We start from the raw sequence: 19,595 nt of genomic DNA on the forward strand, positions 1-19,595 counted from the left end.
ATGACACATCAGTCTCAACCTTTATGCACCTGTGTGATTACTATGAATCCAGATTATTTGTTTCCAACCACATATATCCTTTCCAGATGTACTATAACAAGGTACAGTGCTGTACTTGTAACATCAGTTTAGATTTAATTAGACACATTCAAGAGAGCTTGGCCTCTAGATACAAGTCCAAGCTTGTTCAGATAAATGTTAGAATTGCATTTGACTTTGTTAATAATTAGGCTGCAACACAAGATCTTTGTTAAACACCTCATTTGGAGGATACAAGCTCATTTACCACTCAACATAATTTTTCTGATGTGCAACCAATTTTAATTATTGTTGTTAGTATTCATGGAAACCTTGACTTATAATATCTGGTCAATTACTGAGCAATGATCTGATAATTCTGAGACAAGCAATTGTCCCCTCTCTCCAAGAAGGGTACAGACTCAACAAGGACTGCCAATTCCCTCTTAGATATGGAAAATAAACAGATGAAGTTTTCTCTCTGAATTTTCTAATGTTTCCTCTACACCATGCGAGTAATTCTTTAGCTGGTCAGGTCTGTTACCTCCTCGTGGCTAACTTGTCCTATCTCTTTCTCCTCCTTGCCTGATGAAAAGAATATTCATCTTAAGCACCCTTATTCCCTACTTAACTACTCCTGACAGACAATCTTATTACTAAATAGCTGATACATCATGCCCGACAACAGGACTTTCTTCCATCTGGGCCCAAGTGGGTTCCTCATTCACAGGTAACAGGCCCATTCTGTTGGAGATCATGTTAAAAGGTAAATTCTCCACCTGGTTCTTTAATCTTCAAGTTCACACGACTACTACAGATCATCGTACCTGAATCCTCTCTGTTTCAGGTACTAGTTCATCAACTTCCTTGTTGATGTCCATTGCTAAGTCCATGCTGACTTGACCAAACACAAAAGCCTACATCCCAATGCGGACGCAGGGTACGGAGACAGGGGTAGGCGTGAGGAAATAAATCCTAACCTTTCCTAGAATGTCATGTACTGACCCGACCACTCCTTGCCTTCCTACCCTAACGTAGGGTGCTGTGCCCTGACCTGGCCGAAGGGGGGCAAAGCCCCCTTACCATCCTAACCTAAAGATGGTAAAATTCTCAAATATTTCGGTAAAATTTTCAAGTTATCTCAGCACATACACACTTTTCTGTATTGCTCAGTCTGAAAAATATTATTATTAAATAAATAATATCTCGTGGGTATATGGCGACGGTTTGCTACGCTCGGGGCAATAAATATTGTGTAAATATTTGCAAGTACCCATAAACAAAAATAAATGAAGATTTCGGTCATTTCCATATTCTAAATGTAAAGTGGCCCATGAGGGGGGGAGGGGGGAAGCAGGGGGGCGGATATCCCGAGTAAGGAAAATATATTGGAAGGGACCTCTCGCCATTAATACCAGAGACTATTCGAAGATAATGCTAAATAACTATTACCATTTTCTCTATAAACGTTCACATTTTATATTGATATAATTATACAAACCAAAACACGACGAAGACATCTGTCTTTTGGTCAAATAACAGCTGATAAATGGAAGGATTTTCATCTCGAATTCGGGAGTCTTCGTGTTAGTAGTAGTAATTGATGGGAAGAGCCTTTGTAACGGCTTAACCATTTTCAATGCAAAAGGAATTAGCTTAAGATGATGTAGCCTTTCGAACTGAATTACAGGATCAAGACTTCCTTGCAGGCCTTTCGAATTGAATTACATGATTAAGACTTCCTTTTGAGCGTTTCCAACTGAATTACAGGATCAAGAATTCCGTATAAGCCTTTTCAACTGAATTACAGGATCGAGAATTCCTTACAGGCCTTTCAAACTGAATTACAGGATCAAGGCTTCCTTACAGGCCTTTAGAACTGAATTACAGGATCTAGACTTCCTTACAGGCCTTTCGAACTGAATTACAGGATCTACACTTCCTTACAGGCCTTTCGAACTGAATTACAGGATCAAGGCTTCCTTACAGGCCTTTCAAACTGAATTACAGGATCAAGGCTTCCTTAAAGGCCTTTCAAACTGAATTACAGGATCAAGACTTCCTTGCAGGCCTTTCGAACTGAATTACAGGATCAAGACTTCCTTGCAGAAATTTAGAACTGAATTAAAGGATCAAGGCTTCCTTACAGGCCTTTCGAACTGAATTACAGGACCAATGCTTCCTTACAGGCCTTTGGAACTTAATTACAGGACCAAGGCTTCCTTACAGGCCTTTCAAACTGAATTACTGGATCAAGACTTCCTTACAGGCCTTTCGAACTGAATTACAGGATCAAGGCTTCCTTACAGGCCTTTGGAACTGAATTACAGGATCAAGGCTTCCTTACAGGCCTTCCGAACTGAATTACAGGATCAAGGCTTCCTTACAGACCTTTCGAAGTGAATTACAGGATCAAGGCTTCCTTACAGACCTTTCGAACTGAATTACAGGATCAAGGCTTCCTTACAGACCTTTCAAACTGAATTACTGGATCAAGACTTCCTTACAGGCCTTTCGAACTGAATTACAGGATCAAGGCTTCCTTACAGGCCTTTGGAACTGAATTACAGGATCAAGGCTTCCTTACAGGCCTTCCGAACTGAATTACAGGATCAAGGCTTCCTTACAGACCTTTCGAAGTGAATTACAGGATCAAGGCTTCCTTACAGACCTTTCGAACTAATTTACAGGATCAAGGCTTCCTTACAGGCCTTTCGAACTGAATTACAGGATCAATGCTTCCTTACAGGCCTTTCAAACTGAATTACAGGATCAAGGCTTCCTTATAGGCCTTTCAAACTGAATTACAGGATCAAGGCCTCCTTACAGGCCTTTCAACTGAATTACAGGATCAAGACTTCCTTACAGGCCTTTGGAACTGAATTACAGGATCAAGACTTCCTTACAGGCCTTTCAAACTGAATTACAGGATCAAGACTTCCTTACAGGTCTTTTGGGACTGAATTACAGGATCAAGACTTCCTTACAGGCCTTTCGGACTGAACTGCAGGATCAAGGCTTCCTTACAGGCCTTTCGAACTGATTTTCAGGATCAAGACTTCCTTACAGGCCTTTCGGACTGAATTACAGGATCAAGACTTCCTTACAGGCCTTTTGGGACTGAATTACAGGATCAAGACTTCCTTACAGGCCTTTCAAACTGAATTACAGGATCAAGACTTCCTTACAGGCCTTTTGGGACTGAATTACAGGATCAAGACTTCCTTACAGGCCTTTCAAACTGAATTACAGGATCAAGACTTCCTTACAGGCCTTTCGGACTGAACTGCAGGATCAAGGCTTCCTTACAGGCCTTTTGAACTGATTTTCAGGATCGAGACTTCCTTACAGGCCTTTGGAACTGAATTACAGGATCAAGACTTCCTTACAGGCCTTTTGGGACTGAATTACAGGATCAAGACTTCCTTACAGGCCTTTCAAACTGAATTACAGGATCAAGACTTCCTTACAGGCCTTTCGGACTGAACTGCAGGATCAAGGCTTCCTTACAGGCCTTTCGAACTAATTTTCAGGATCAAGGCTTCCTTACAGGTCTTTCGAACTGATTTACAGGATCAAGACTTCCTTACAGGCCTTTGGAACTGAATTACAGGATCAAGACTTCCTTACAGGCCTTTCAAACTGAATTACAGGATCAAGACTTCCTTACAGGCCTTTCAAACTGAATTACAGGATCAAGACTTCCTTACAGGCCTTTCAAACTGAACTGCAGGATCAAGGCTTCCTTACAGGCCTTTTGAACTGATTTTCAGGATCAAGGCTTCCTTACAGGCCTTTCGAACTGATTTACAGGATCAAGACTTCCTTACAGGCCTTTCGGACTGAATTACAGGATCAAGACTTCCTTACATGCCTTTCGGACTGAATTACAGGATCAAGACTTCTTACAGGCCTTTCGGACTGAACTGCAGGATCAAGGCTTCCTTATAGGCCTTTCGAACTGATTTTCAGGATCAAGGCTTCCTTACAGGCCTTTCGAACTGATTTACAGGATCAAGACTTCCTTACAGGCCTTTCAAACTGAATTACAGGATCAAGACTTCCTTACAGGCCTTTCGGACTGAATTACAGGATCAAGACTTCCTTACAGGCCTTTCAAACTGAATTACAGGATCAAGACTTCCTTACAGGCCTTTCGGACTGAACTGCAGGATCAAGGCTTCCTTACAGGCCTTTTGAACTGAATTACAGGATCAAGGCTTCCTTACAGGCCTTTTGAACTGAATTACAGGATCAAGACTTCCTTACAGGCCTTTCGGACTGAATTACAGGATCAAGACTTCCTTACAGGCCTTTCAAACTGAATTACAGGATCAAGACTTCCTTACAGGCCTTTCGGACTGAACTGCAGGATCAAGGCTTCCTTATAGGCCTTTTGAACTGAATTACAGGATCAAGGCCTCCTTACAGGCCTTCCGAACTGAATTACAGGATCAAGGCTTCCTTACAGGCCTTTGGAACTGAATTACAGGATCAAGGCTTCCTTACAGGCCTTTGGAACTGAATTACAGGATCAAGGCTTCCTTACAGGCCTTTCGAACTGAATTACAAGATCAAGGCTTCCTTACAGGCCTTTCGAACTGAATTACAGGATCAAGGCTTCCTTACAGGCCTTTCGAACTGAATTACAGATCAAGGCTTCCTTACAGGCCTTTCGAACTGATTTTCAGGATCAAGGCTTCCTTACAGGCCTTTCGAAGTGAATTACAGATCAAGGCTTCCTTACATGCCTTTCGAACTGAATTACAGATCAAGGCTTCCTTACAGGCCTTTCGAACTGAATTACAGGATCAAGGCTTCCTTACAGGCCTTTCGAAGTGAATTACAGATCAAGGCTTCCTTACAGGCCTTTCGAACTGAATTACATGATCAAGGTTTCCTTACAGGCCTTTTCGAACCGAATTACAGACCAAGGCTTCCTTACAGGCCTTTCGAACTGAATTACACGATCAAGGCTTCCTTACAGGCCTTTCGAACTGAATTACAGGATCAAGACTTGCTTACAAGACTTTCGAACTGAATTACATGATCAAGACTTCCTTACAGGCCTTTCGAACTGAATTACAGGATAAAGGCTTCCTTACAGGCCTTTCAAACTGAATTATAGGATCAAGGCTTTCTTACAGGCCTTTGGAACTGAATTACAGGATCAAGACTTCCTTACAGGCCTTTCGAACTGAATTGCAGGATCAAGACTTCCTTACAGGCCTTTAGAACTGAATTGCAGGATCAAGACTTCCTTACAGGCCTTTAGAACTGAATTGCAGGATCAAGACTTCCTTACAGGCCTTTAGAACTGAATTGCAGGATCAAGACTTCCTTACAGGCCTTTAGAACTGAATTGCAGGATCAAGGCTTCCTTACAGGCCTTTAGAACTGAATTACAGGATCAAGGCTTCCTTAGAGGCCTTTCAAACCGAATCACAGGATCAAAACTTCCTTGCAGGTCTTTCAAACTGAATTACAGGATCAAGACTTGCTTACAGGCCTTTCGAACTGAATTACAGGATCAAGACTTCCTTACAGGACTCTCGAACTGAATTAGAGGATCAAGACTTCCTTGCAGGCCTTTGGAACTGAATTACAGGGTCAAGGCTTCCTCGCAGGCCTTTCTTACTGTATCCAAACTATTGGGTCATCTGATTTTTGTCGTAATAAATCACAGTGTGTTGTATTCTTGCACAGGCATCTGTTCACCTCGAAGCAACAAGATCTGCAGATTGAATATACCAGCACTGCACAATAACACGTATCTGTATGTTTATATTATATACATAAGCATCTCACATTCACTATGTAGAGAAAACTAAGTTTTCTTCAATATTTCACCTTCGTACATTGCGGAAGTTACTTCGGCATATTTTCTATAAATCAAGATTTATCTATTTTTCGAGCCTGAGTTTTCAAACTGAAAACCTGAATTGGAGGTCAGTCTACTAAACACGAAAATATAAAACTAGATGTAACCTTTTTTAACAACCATATCAAATTATGACGCTGGGGACAAAATAGTAATATTTACAAACATGTTCTGTAGATGACAATTCAGTTCCCTATATGGAAAAAAGTCTGTGGCAGACAATTACAGACAATTCGAGACATACTTCACAATTTACATCTCGCATAAGTGGGAGAATTACAATGAGGCAAAGTCAGGTCAACAACAGAGATATCTTCACATTTCATGAAACTGTCAATACGATTTAATACACAACTTACCTAAGGTCTTACGTCTAACATGCACACACACACATACAACACCTTACGATACAACCACATATTTTTGTAAAATATTTATATATATATATATAAGGCAGCTCACTGAAAGAATCTTTGAAAACTCAAGATGTAAATCGAGTCTTACTTTGCAAAAATTGAACAGAAATGTCTTTGAAAAAACTCATTGAAGTGGAAAGTGATGTTATTTTCTTTCTCTGTTACAATATACCCAGAACTGGTGTGACAAAATGGCGGTCGAAATGACAGACCGTAATATTCTTGTAATAAAACAACTGGAGGTGAGACCAAGGATTTATCCCATGCAACCAAAAAAGAAGCGATATAGACTTTGAGATGCCTAACAGAAAACATCGTAATATATATAAGTCGACGATGCAGGATTTTTTGGGGTGGGGGAGAGAGAGAGACTTTTCACTGGAGGTATACTTCTACTACTAGGGCTGACTATAAGGAGGGGGAGGCAGGGGAAGGGTGGTGGGGGGGAGGGGATAGTGTGTGGTAATCTGAACAAATGGCTTTGAAAAGTGAAGACAAGTCAGAACTAAAAGAACTAATTTTCTCTTTCTTTTAAAAGGGTGTGACTCCACGAAAACGACATCTGAGAAGTAGCACCTACGTTACGTCAGGGTTATCAGGGTAAGAAAAGAAAAAGGCCGTTGTTGTTTTGTTTTTTTGTCTTTCTCCTTCTTCTTCTTCTTCTGCATCATCATCATCATCATCATCATCATCTACCACCGTCTAGTGTTCAAAGGCAACACCAGAACACCCCCCCAAAAACCCAACTCCCAAAACTTATGGGTTTTCTGAGAAAATTGACTGATTACATGGCCACTTCTTCCTTTTCCTTTTCTTGTTTCGGCTCTCCATGCAAAGAATCCTGCTTCTTTTGTGTGAAACCACCCGCGCGCACTCTCTCTCACTGAACTACCTGTTTTGGCTTCAAAAGACTTTTTTTTTGGGGGGGGGGTCAAAAAAAAAAGAGGTCTTTTTCTCTTTCTCACTCTATCAAACTAAGCACGGTCTATCTTAAACCCACAGGACACTGAGTAGCAAGGAATAAAACAGAGTAGGAAGAAGAAGAGTGGCATTCAAGAGACAGCTCTGAGCTCTCACCGTGATGGCTTCACCCTGACATAGCGTTCGGAGCTCGACTCCTAACAAGGAGTTACTTACAAGGTAGTCCCTCTACACAGGGGGGGCCAAAATCAAGGAAATAATCTCTCATTAATCAGAATGTACGATGTAAATGGGGCATATAATTCAAAATGTATATAGATATATAAGATATATATATATTCACAGAAGCAATAAAGCAATATAACTTAATTCAAAAACAGTTATAGTCAAATTTTATTTTTGGTTCAACATTCAGTGACAATTTCACCACTACTAAAGCAGAAGTATCTCTGGCTAAGACTTCTAGACACAATAAGCAGGAGGTGTGGTCGAGCTAAAGGACCTAATTCGTGTCATGACTGAAGCGGTTTTGTACTTGATTTTTATTCTTCAAAAAGGTTAATGTGCTTGCTTACATATATCCTCAACAGAAAAACCTTTCTTAAAAGCTAGTTGATACTTACCTGGTTGGGATCAAAAGTACACAGAATATTTCTACAGGACATAACAGAACATTTATGCCTATGTGCTATGACTGTAGTAGTGTGTTTGCTTAAATGGCTTGGGAACTAGTTTTAGACTGATATCAGGATCAAATGCTCTGGAAATGAACCGTTAAAACTCGCAGTTTCTTTTCGTCAAACGCGTTACTTTGCTCAAACTGACAATTCAACAAGAAATTAGTCACTCAATTGGGAACTGAAGATTTCTTTATGCAATACTGACTAGCAATAAAATGATAAATGCTTAACTTTATAACACTGAGTTTCTGTTTACTAAGAAATTCACGAAGGGTCCAGATTTCTGCTAAAACTGACGAAAAGTAATCGGTCACCCACTTGAAGTGGTAAAATAAGGTAAAAATAAAAAGCAACTTTACACTCTAAAATAAGCACAAACTCGAGCCCAAGGATTGTTATCAATCTCCCGCCAAGGCGAGAATTAAGAGTTCTGTCCCCCAGTGAACTCTGCTATGCACAGAGTTTAACAAGAAATCAACAATGACGGCAGAGGAATACAAGATAATTATGTGGTGTTTGTGTTAGGATGTTGGTGTGTGGTTTCTGGTGCCAAAACACAGGAACTGGGGTCACATGTTAGGCCCATATGTAGAGTATAAGTAAATAATCTGAGACTTTAAAATGTGCAGACTAGGCCAATGCCATTTCACTACCTAAGACAGTCTGAGAACCTTATCCTTCCGTGCATGTTTCATGGCGAACTAATGTTGAAAGATCGAGCTGGCTTGTACCAGCACGGGCTCTTGATCATAAGAAAGCCCGTTACAGAGAAGCAAAGGAAATCGTATGAGGAAACAGCGAAGGGGGACCTTCAACCGTTCCGGTGGGGGCTATGGACTCGAATGGGCTCGTTAGTACTAGGCCTAGGAAAACCTTGAACAAAAGTGACCATTCGATTGCACTTGCGGAGATAATAAAAAAAAAATACCGACAAGTTTTCCCAGATCGTCAAGTTAATAGCAACTAGTAGTCCACCGGCATGATAAAGTAGTCTTAAAACCATTGAATTCTGAAAGAACTTAAAAAATCCTAGTAATTTTTACTGAAATAAGAACGTTTTAGCTCTTGAAGTTCTAAGCCACGTTGATTCTCAAACCACTGAATTTTGAATGAGCGTTAAAATTCCTGGTAATTTTTACTGAAATATGAACGCGTGGGAAACTTGTGCTGCTAAAATTCAGTTAAACCACTCTCTTTTATACACTCTCAAAACACATTTGACCTTTCACACCGTTCTGAACGAATCCAGAATCATTATGGAAAACGTAATTTACAAAAACAAAGTTTCTATACGGTTATCGACTACTGTAATTGCAAAACAAGCACTAAATGTATGGTGACAGGATATACGACTAGGCTACAGTGCTGCTTCACAAATCACTATATCCAATGTCAATGAGTTTTAAGTCTTGAAGATTATTTTCGTATCGCAAGACATTAAAATGAATATATTATGTGACGAAAATTCAAAAAGAGATATATGATTATATATATATCACTTCTGAAGACGCCCATCTCATACATTAAGGCTATGTACTGTAAAAATTGGTAATAATTATTACATTCAACGATTTTACCAAAACAAACACTAAAATCAGTCTAGACATCCTTCCAGCCTACAGAGATATCGAGAATGTGATATATTTCGAGATTTCTGAAGTTTAGCCTCATCATTTTATACGGAATTACATTTTACTCCATTCCTTTAGTTTTCGGTACAAGAATCGTTCATTTAGACTAACATAAATAGCGTTTGATGGCCAAATAATGCTAGTTACAGCCTTCAAACAACGACATATTTACAAATTTTCAATCACCTTTTACGTACAGCACGAAGACTCACATAAAAGAAAAACTCAAATATATCAAAAGTTGGCTCTTGCTGTTGTCAATACGAAGAAACCTGTTTAAAAACACCACGAATCAGTAATTCGCATAAAAATGTAATTTATAATTGGCGTTACCAGGTTTTCAAATGAATCAAAATTGGCTAAGAGGTAACTCAATTGCTTACACTGGGCGGGGGGGGGGGGACCCACGTATCATGATAGACCTAGGCGGTGGTTTTTGCAATGATGGGGGCAAAAATTAGATTTCTAACTGGCATTAAGCACTTTGGTGCCATAGTGGAAAAGGTTCATTCCTTGAAGGTGAAAATCCCTCAAGTAAAATACAAGTATGAGCCGAGTGCTTTCAGTAAGATGGTGAGAGTCTAATTAAAGGTCGTTCCTCTTCTTTTGGTACCGGTTATGGTCATAAAGTAATAATCCTGGAGCCAGAAAAATACGGTAATAACAAATTTCAGTCTGATGTGAGTCATTAAAGCAGGCTATACCCTCCTCCACATATCTGCACCAAGTACAGATGAGTTTGTGTTGGTGACACGCACCTCGGCCTGATTACGAAGTGGCGTCACGATAGGAACCGTTTAGGGTTTCCTCAGTCTAAACGGTCTTTCCCAAATACGACAGGCAACGTTTTATACAAAACGCATACCAGACTTTCAGGGAATTAATAAGTTTTATTTTCCCTGGGTCTAATACAGTCGATGTGGATGGAGCAGAAATAGATAAAGTTGTAACAAGATCTGAACCAGATCTAGATCCCTATTAAGCTCCGCTGCTTCTCGGAAACTCCAAGGAAAAACCATTTTCAAATTTAATAAAAAGTGTCAAAGTTCTCGTGTTTTATGTCATACATTTAAGATAAAATTCTTGGCTTCAATATTATTCATCTCCACGAAGAAAATGCCCCCGCCATGACACCTTTGAATGACTGAATTTCACCCAAACATTCACATGGGTCTAAACACACTAGAAATAATGTTTTCACACATTAGTTAGACGTCGCTCCAAGGTAGAACACTCGGTGATAAATGTAACATTATTGTAATCTAAACTACTACTGCATTCTCACCGACTCTGAAAACCACACCACAATGAGGATTTTTAAGTACAACTTCTTCCGTACTGAAATTAAAAACTGAATCCAGCTACGGAAAACTAAAGTGCTTAGTACTACTGGAAGTTCTGAATACCACAGTTAGCTACTTTGTCATAAACACTGCGTGGTATGTTTGTGTGTGTGTGTTTGTGCATTGTGTTACTGTGGAAGGTTTGTACACTACATTTTGACTGCTATAAGTGCTTGACTGAGTGTTCAACGCTACTGAAAAGGGTTGAATATTGAAGCACACTGAAACTCAGTTGATTTAACTGAATATTTCTTTTTGAAATTGGTCAAACAGTTGTGGAGATATGCCCATTTAATAAAAAAAAAAGTATTTTTAAAGAAATGTTGCAAATTTTGTAAAGGATGAACTATACTAATGAAATGTATTATTTTGACCAATGAAATTTATTATTTTGACGACTCATAAGGTCTGTTGCAATGTTCAATCGTTCTTTTTCCCCGTGATGAAGGGAATTTTACCCTAAACTTACCCCTTTTCATCTTAATGGGCACATGTATCATTTTTCTGAGGTACGAAGGCCAGTGGGCATGGCCACCCAATGCCCCTTTCCTGCCCAGGCCAAGGAACGCTACAGGAACTGGTTTTCCTAACCCCTTTCAATATCTTTTCTCTAATTTCCTAACATAGGGTACACACGAGCTAGAAGCTATTATATATGGTCTTTTTTTTGAGCTGACGGTAAATCTCCACAGTCAACATCATCTGATGCTTCTATCTTGGCCTTGCTAATGAATTTTTTTTGTTCCTCTATCAAATGACAGCGTAATAATGACGAATCCTATTGCAGCGTTGAGTGTATGCGTGTGTACTTTGTCACAAGCTTGTTTTTGGTGGTACTTTGGCTAGTTACCTATGCGTCACCTACTCAGAAGCGCTAGTACTAAAACATGGCGGAAGCTACTTGGGACGCCGTGTTTAGTACTAGATATTATTTATCGATATAAATTGTCGACCACACAATGTAGAAATGGGTGATACTTCAGGCCCCAGGGGCTAGTACTAAATGGGCTTCCGCCATGTTTAGTACTAGCACTTCGGAGTATATGTGACGCGTAAATAAGCTAGAGTACCATTTTTTTATATATTTTTCAACAACCAGGGTGAGTATGGCTTATCTATACATTCAAATATATAGATTGTATTTTAAATTTTATCATGACCTAAGCACACTTCTAACAGGTGACTGATTACTCGTGAAAATCATTTAATTTCTGGACCGAATTTTGCTAAAAAAAATTAACTGAAAACATTCTAAAAAGTAGACATTCTTAACTTAAGATTGTTAATGCAAGAATTCACGATAAATCACCAACAGCTACGGAATACCACAACAGATCATTAATATTAATTTTAATATGAAAAAAAAACAGCCATTGCAAATTAGACACGAAGGCCATTCATCAAATAATTCAACCCCTTTTCCAAGATGCATTTTTTTTTTGGCTACTGCATGCAGCTATGTGATTTATGGACATCGGTTAATTTTAGGACACTTACTACAAAAACCACGAGTGACAATGTCAGAGTCAGTGCGGTTAATCATAACGATTCTCTTTTTTTTAATTACATTTTTTTAGACTCATGTCAGGCAACCAGTCTACGTTATTTGAGCCTGCAATGAGCGCACATTGCATGGGCCTATCATAGCGATGGCGTGAGGAGAGAGAGAGAGAGTGAGTGAGTGAGTTTGGGACAGTCTTGTAATGGTCAGTGTACAGTCCAACAGCGAACGTTCATGGAAATGTCCGTGTGAGCAGACTGAATCCCGTTAGGTGGAAGTATTCTTTCTCTTTTTAAGGCGGTGTCTGGCGAGGTCGCACTCAGTCTAGCACTTCCTAGCGTCTAGCGGCAGTGAACTTTTACTGCGCAATGGAGCATTCTGGTTTATCAGCGTCTAAACTATATATCTATAGTAATATATAAAGCCGTGCATGCACGTGCTTGCGTCAAACCGGCTAAGACTTGAATTTTTTTTAGCTATCAGCACTGGTGTCTTAATGGTGCCCAAGTTTTTCATTTTTTTATCTCTGCGTCAGAAGCTAGGCTGTACCAGAAGAGGCGCTCGCTCGCTCGAAACTGCCCCTTGATGTCTTTTTTTAAATATTTTTTTAGGTTACTCTGTGAGGAGGAAGAGGAATGACTGACTGACTGACTGGATCGTATGGAATGAAGAATGTAATACACATCGATGTTACTGTGCGTGACTGGGAAATGTTACGTAAAGTGTTGAGAAGTGGGTGTCACCCCCTTGGTAAATCGGAGGTCCAGAGAAGATCTGGAAACTGGAAGACTCTGGAGGTGAGGAAATGATCAAGTGGGCAACGTGACCTTACAGACTATACATATCCTTCAACTTCTTCTTACTTTTGAATACTGGAAAAACAAGAGACCCCCACTGCAAAGGGTCCATCTTCATAGAAAATCTTAAAAAAATATTTATGGAACAAAAAATAAAAAAAAAAACCTCCGGGCAGGCACGGTTAATCATGAGGTTATGCTGGCGGAAACTTCTTGTGGCCTTAAGCAATTTTTTTTTTTTTTCGGGGAGGCTGATGTGAAACGGTTGACTTCCGGGATGAAAAAGGAAAAATAAAGTCTTTTCAAACTTTCTGTGGGTTCGAAGGCTCAAAAAATAAAATAAAAAGGCCTGAACGATGAAGGGGGGTGGGAGGGGGGGGAATGTGATAGAGGTCGAGATGTGTGAAAATGAGAGGTTCTTGAATTGTTAGTTGTGTATCGGATGAGATTAATGGAGTGAGGGCATCGTCGCACGAGCTAGCTCTCTGCCATCTTGGAGCGTCTTCCCGCGCCAAGCTTCGACTAAGGAGCCAATTTCTATATTTCAAACTTAATTTGTGCGCAGTATGAGCTGCGCACATTCACAACATCAACTTCACAAAGGACCCAACTTCCTCTACATCATTCCGTCACTGGTTGTGACCTATTTCCAGAGTAAAATTTACAGAGAATCGACTTAATTTTAAACCCACTGGCGGCTCCTCCTTCATCCGAAGTTGGACGGCGTGACGCTAAAAGGCTCGGACGGAGAGCGCGCCCTTGCGACGCACACGCCCCCGATAGAAGAGGCGAGCGAATGATCGTCGATGACCATCATCATCATCATCACTGTCATCGTCATCACATCACCAGAACAGCATCCAACATCCGGGGCCCAGCAACAGCCGACCAGGGTTATCAAATCAGAGTTACAGGAAGTTAATCTTTCTAGATACAGATGCAGTACATGGGGTTGGTTGGGGAGAGAGAGAGAGAGAGAGAGAGAGAGAGAGAGAGAGAGAGAGAGAGAGAGAGAGAGAGAGAGTTAAGAAGAAGAGGGGGAACGCCTAGGAGATTAACGAATTTCACAGAAAACGGGTACTTGACTAGATATACAGAGCAGTTGCAACACATGAACAGGAGACCTTGGGAGCAGATATAGGCCTATACAGGCGACTGAAAGAATAAGTTAAGGAGGGGCCCCCAAGGAGAGAGAGAATATATATATATAAAGAAAGGTCACAGGGTCGTGTTAGGGATTAGGGTGCCGCTTACAACACAACACAAGGCCACAAAGGTCCACAGTAGGCCACCAGCAGGCCCCACAATAACCTCAACCTACCCAGCCGCTTACCAAACTCAGACCGATCCGGTGTATGGCTTGCGGAATCCGCTGAAAGTAGAGAGAAGCAGAGAGGACAAGTCGTTAGAAAATTGGCAGTGAAAGGGGAGTCTTCTTAACATTAATTTGTTTTTTGGTTCTTTAAATACTCAAGGTCATATATCTAGACACAGTGACTGGGTCAAATGTTTATATTTATTTATTTTTTTTGGTGATTCAAGGCAAAAACAGGTGAGAAATTCTTGCATCAGATTTACATAGATCAGTGGTAATGGAAATTTTTGAAAGGTGTGATTTACACATGAAATATTTTGTGCAATATTGATGAGCAATTGACTTATTGTACAATGTATATATATATTATATATATTATATATATACATACATATATATATATTACATACATATATACACACATATACAAAATAAATGCATTTTACACTGTAAAAAACAAAAGTTTTCGAAACTCTCAATATAAAAAATGTCATCTTGAAATATATATATATAAAGAGTATAATATAATATTATATAAAAAATTGAGACATTACAATGAAATAGAATGAAAGCTGAAATCCTCTTCGGAGGTCACTCTTTCCAATCTCAACTCTAATTCAAATAAAAAAATTACGTTGATGGACTGCTCCCCCTCTCCACTGAAAGTAGGGACAAATTAGACCCCTGGGAACACAGGGGCAGGTAGAGAATTCTTTTCAGAAAACTGCTTTTGGTTGGTCAAGTCTTGAGTTCGCCAGTACTTTCCTCTGCGGTTTGGTTATAGGCCTAGAGGAACGGTTATAGGCCTATGTTTCGTGAATGCCATCTACAAACGTCTTTCCGTGGGGTTTGACTGGTACAAACTATTGAAAATGATTAATAAACTATTGAAAATGATTAATAAACTACTGAAAATGGTTAATAAACCATTGAAAATGATTAACAAACTATAGCAAATGACTAATACACTATTGAAACTAAGGTCTGCACTTTCAAGATTAAACAATTTGGATAAAATTTCTTTTGCACAATTAACAATTGAAAGCGATTCATTTTTTTCACTGTGAGAACTTGACGTCCAAGAAAGGTCTGTCTGCGCACAGCAGCATAAGGCCTCCTTCAAACAACACCGACAAACCGGAATCTTCCAGTTGTTTTTGAGATTCAGCACAGAAACAGAATTTCATCAACTGAACCATCTTAAGTACCTGGTCTTTATAGTTCTGAAGATAATCCATTTTAAGCACCAGGTATTTGTAGTTCTTAAAATAAACCATCTTAAGTACCAGGTATTTACAGTGACAGGTACCCGAGACTAGGTGTGGTGACCCGAATTCAGAGCGAGAGGAGATCAGTCCAGAGAGCGTCACACGGAGCCATTTTGGCAAATGAGTGGTACTATACGAGGTCATTTAATCGAAAGAGTGACCTCTCTCCGTTCGAAAAGAGATTCATGCACTCATGCAGATTCCCTAATGAATATTTGTGTGTGTAACGATATGCCTCCATCACGTGATTAAAAAAATAAGATAAAATTTGCTCTGCCTGTCCCAGAACTAGAGCTAGTGGCTATCCTAATATCTTTTGAAGATTGTCAGACTATTCCATTTTCAACTGATCTGTGAAGCTAATTTAATATAAATGTAAAATTCTGTCTGATAAAATATAATAAAGGCACAATAATTCACTTTAATACCATGATTTGCCTTCAAGTCGGGATATAAAAATGGGGAATAGGCCATATAAGAAAAATAAGTTTTGAAGCTTCAAGTTAATCCTTGTGTAACGCAATCTCCAAGTGATAGGATTGCGTAATGCTGAATAGCATGAATACCCTATCAAAGGATTAATATGAAACCTTTAAAAAGAAAAACAAATGCTTCAGTATAACTCAATATACGCCTACAGTCTTTTCATAGGCAGTGTAAAATAAAACTAAAGCTATTTCTGCTACTGAAGATGACCTCAGTAGACAATTTAAAAAAAAAAGAAGTAAGTTATTGCAGTGTAAACCCTCCACTTACACACACTCCACTTTGCAAACTGGAAGGTCAAGATTAATACACAGATGAAGATAGAAATATGGACGTATTTAGAATAAAAGGAAAAATATGACCACTGATATTTCGAAACATCGGCCTAGGGTTTTGACGCTTGGCAATCGGAGCGAATCCGCCGATGGCCAATTTTCCTCCGAAATTCGATTTTGTTTCAAGCAACTAGTGACAAACATGTCTGCGGAGGGGCCCTGGTTCCAGATGGGGTCATACATTATTGACCTAGCTTCTCATACGGCAGTAAATATATCAGAGAAATCGATCTGAAGATGAGGGCAGACGCTTGGGAGTCGGTCAGACATATTGGAATCAGCATCTTACATCTTACGGGTCGGCGCCGGTTCGTTTTCATAATGTTGGTTTTCAGACCAGTTTCTGAAATAAGCCGCGGAATCTGGCCGTAGTTTGAAATCTGAATTATTAGTAGCCAGATTCCATTAAGCATGGCTTTAGCAGAGAGGTCATAATCATAAATAACGGCGTAGAATAGTATTATGGTACTAGGCTCTGAAAATGATGTCTCTACGAATTCTAATACTGTTTTTGGAAAATATCTCAGCTTGGGTTAGGCTCTGCGCTACAATATGGCGTCATATATATAAAAGAAATGTAACAAATACACAAAAATACTATTTTTTTTATCACGGCCGTCCACAGATGCAGAAAAAGGATTCAAATTCCGCAAATCGTTGTAAACTCGATATGAATTTTCACAAGACTATTCAGATACGATTTATCTCATGTTTTGTAGCCATGCACACTCAATAAAAAAAATATATTCAGTCTATTTTTAGTGAATATAAACCTCTCACAATATATTCTACAGCTATGACTAAAATCTGCGTTTAAACAAGGAAAATATAATAAGAATTCTTTCAGTAGCTCTGCAGCATTAACTAAAAACTTAAAGAGGCTTCCTGAACACTTTCCTTCTCAGTCAAATTTCCTGACTAAAATTGCAAACTCCACTATAGAAAGCTTTGCATAATGCACAAGACACCTCTCTCTCTTTATTACCATTGGCAAAGCTCTACATATACATCATAAAGCAGCTGTTTCTCATCTTGCAATATGGTAAAATACGTACCGAAGGTCTCCAATCCCGTCGGCTGGACATGGCTACCACAAAGACACTCTCTTCGTTAAAGACACACCTGATTTAACATATTTAACATTGATCTGTGCATACGGAATCAATTCCGCTTTTTTACAATAGTAAGATTCAAGCCACTGACAAACAGTCTCAATACAGAATTAGTTTCCAACCAAAACTCTATGCGTTAGTCTCATTCAAAACCAAACATCTTTAATATATATTTTTATATATATATTCATATCCCCACGGTCGCTTTGATAGTTGGGGATGACGGTTAATGCTAAAGATTTCATTCTAATGTTAAAATCTGCCAACTCGGAATCCACATAGATTAGTCGAGGCTAATTATTAATAGCTACAAAACTACAACCGACCACTGCAATACATAGGCCTATAGAGTCAGGGGTACACGGACGGACAAAGAAAATCAGTTTCTCGTTATTTTCATTGTTTTTTTGGGTCAGATTCGTGACGTTTAATTAATCTTGGTCGTCGTGCATGCAAGAAACACCCGACTGATCTCTGCAGATATTGCTTTCGCCAAAACCGCTGCGCAGCTGCACGGCGTAACGGTCGCTGGCTTGGGAGAGGGACGGTGACAAACATTCGATATCTGTTTTAGTGAGCTTTATGGCTCCATCCTAGTGAATCTTAAGCTCCTAAAATTCCTACAGCTGCAACTTGGGCAACCGTAGCTCCATCGAGCGTCTCCACTTAAAGGCGTGCGTGCAACTCGTGCCATCTGGAGCGCCTATTCTACAGGCACGAGTTACTCGCACGCCATTAGCAGTCAGGCTAGATGGAGCACGGTAGCAATATAGTAGTTATTCATGCAGATCACTTAAAATGCTAAGGGTTGGGGGTGGGGGAAAAGGGGGCAAAAGAAGGCAGTAGGCCTATATAGGTTTGCTGAGGGGGGAAGAGAAAAAAAAAGGGCAGTAGACCTATATAGGTTTGCTTGCGAGGGGGAAGGGGAGGGGGTAGTTGTAAAGATTGGGGAGAGAGGGGAGTTAGCGAAAAGACCTATGTTTCTATCACATCACAAAAAGCAGTTTTCTAACTTGCTATGGTTCTATATCTCTGGTTCTATATAAATAGCACTATCAGCTCCACCTGCTTGTCTAGACACAGTGGTGGCTTGGTTGTTATTGCTACCTAGAAATCTCTTTATTATTTTATTATTATTAGTTGAAATATCCTTCCAAGATGAGATTCTTGACCACCAAGCCTTTGTCCAAAGACTGATAAGGACATGGAACCGGAAGAAGCCTCTAATTCAACAAACTGATGTATTTTAATCAGAATAATTTTCTGTAATCAACCTACATCGCCAAGCTGATAACATGGCAGCCATCGAAAACTTCGTTAATTGGTAATTTGACCAAATAATTTGATTCCAGTCCCTTCTAACAGCCAATGACAACCAAGCCAAACTGTGGCTAACGAAAAAATGATTATCTATACAGTCTAAACAGATTTCATGTCTAAACATATCAGTCTAACTCAGCTAGGACGGGTTTCACCAACCTCTAGACACTAAACATGTTTCAGACAGGTAATTAGGGAGTCTATTTTTTTTTTTTTAATGTAGCATCCACTCACAGGTAAAAAAAAAAGCGTGACAGACAAAGACGCGCGCACACACATACACACAAACAAACTAATCTTTATATTTGTCTTGCACTAAGGGAAGGGGCGGGGGGGCTAAGGTTGCCTAAATTAGTTAAAAAAAAAACTCTCGCTTCTTGAAAAGTTGAACGAATCCTGAAGAAGTTTTTACAAAAATCCTAGATTTACAATTCACAGTTTATATATTTACAATTTACAAATGTGTAGTCAGTGGCAAAATAAGGTCGATTTTGAAGTGGTTTACTTTCCAGAACAGAGGGAGAAGAGAGTTTAATGTAGTTTCCCCTAAAAAACAGTTCATTTCCTACTG

The 19,595-nt window shown here is 39.5% G+C and overlaps 1 protein-coding gene across 25 annotated transcripts in view; it reads right to left on the bottom strand.

Annotated features, from left to right (window-relative positions):
- LOC136830021 (glutamate-gated chloride channel-like) overlaps positions 1 to 19,595 on the bottom strand; it is a 376,171-nt gene that overhangs the window by 40,387 nt on the left and 316,189 nt on the right. For 21 of the 25 annotated variants that reach the window (XR_010850531.1, XM_067089229.1, XM_067089220.1 and 18 more), the window contains one exon: positions 14,510 to 14,560. Coding sequence is in view for 24 of the 25 variants with exons in the window: in XM_067089229.1 (XP_066945330.1) it covers positions 14,510 to 14,560 (51 nt within the window). In the remaining variant the exon portion in view is untranslated. Of the gene's footprint in view, positions 1 to 7,292; positions 7,465 to 14,509; positions 14,561 to 19,595 lie in introns of those variants that run through there. The other 4 variants (XM_067089237.1, XM_067089236.1, XM_067089219.1 and 1 more) reach the window with 2 other exon arrangements.

Source organism: Macrobrachium rosenbergii, chromosome 45 (assembly GCF_040412425.1).
Source record: "Macrobrachium rosenbergii isolate ZJJX-2024 chromosome 45, ASM4041242v1, whole genome shotgun sequence".
NCBI lineage: Eukaryota > Metazoa > Arthropoda > Malacostraca > Decapoda > Palaemonidae > Macrobrachium > Macrobrachium rosenbergii.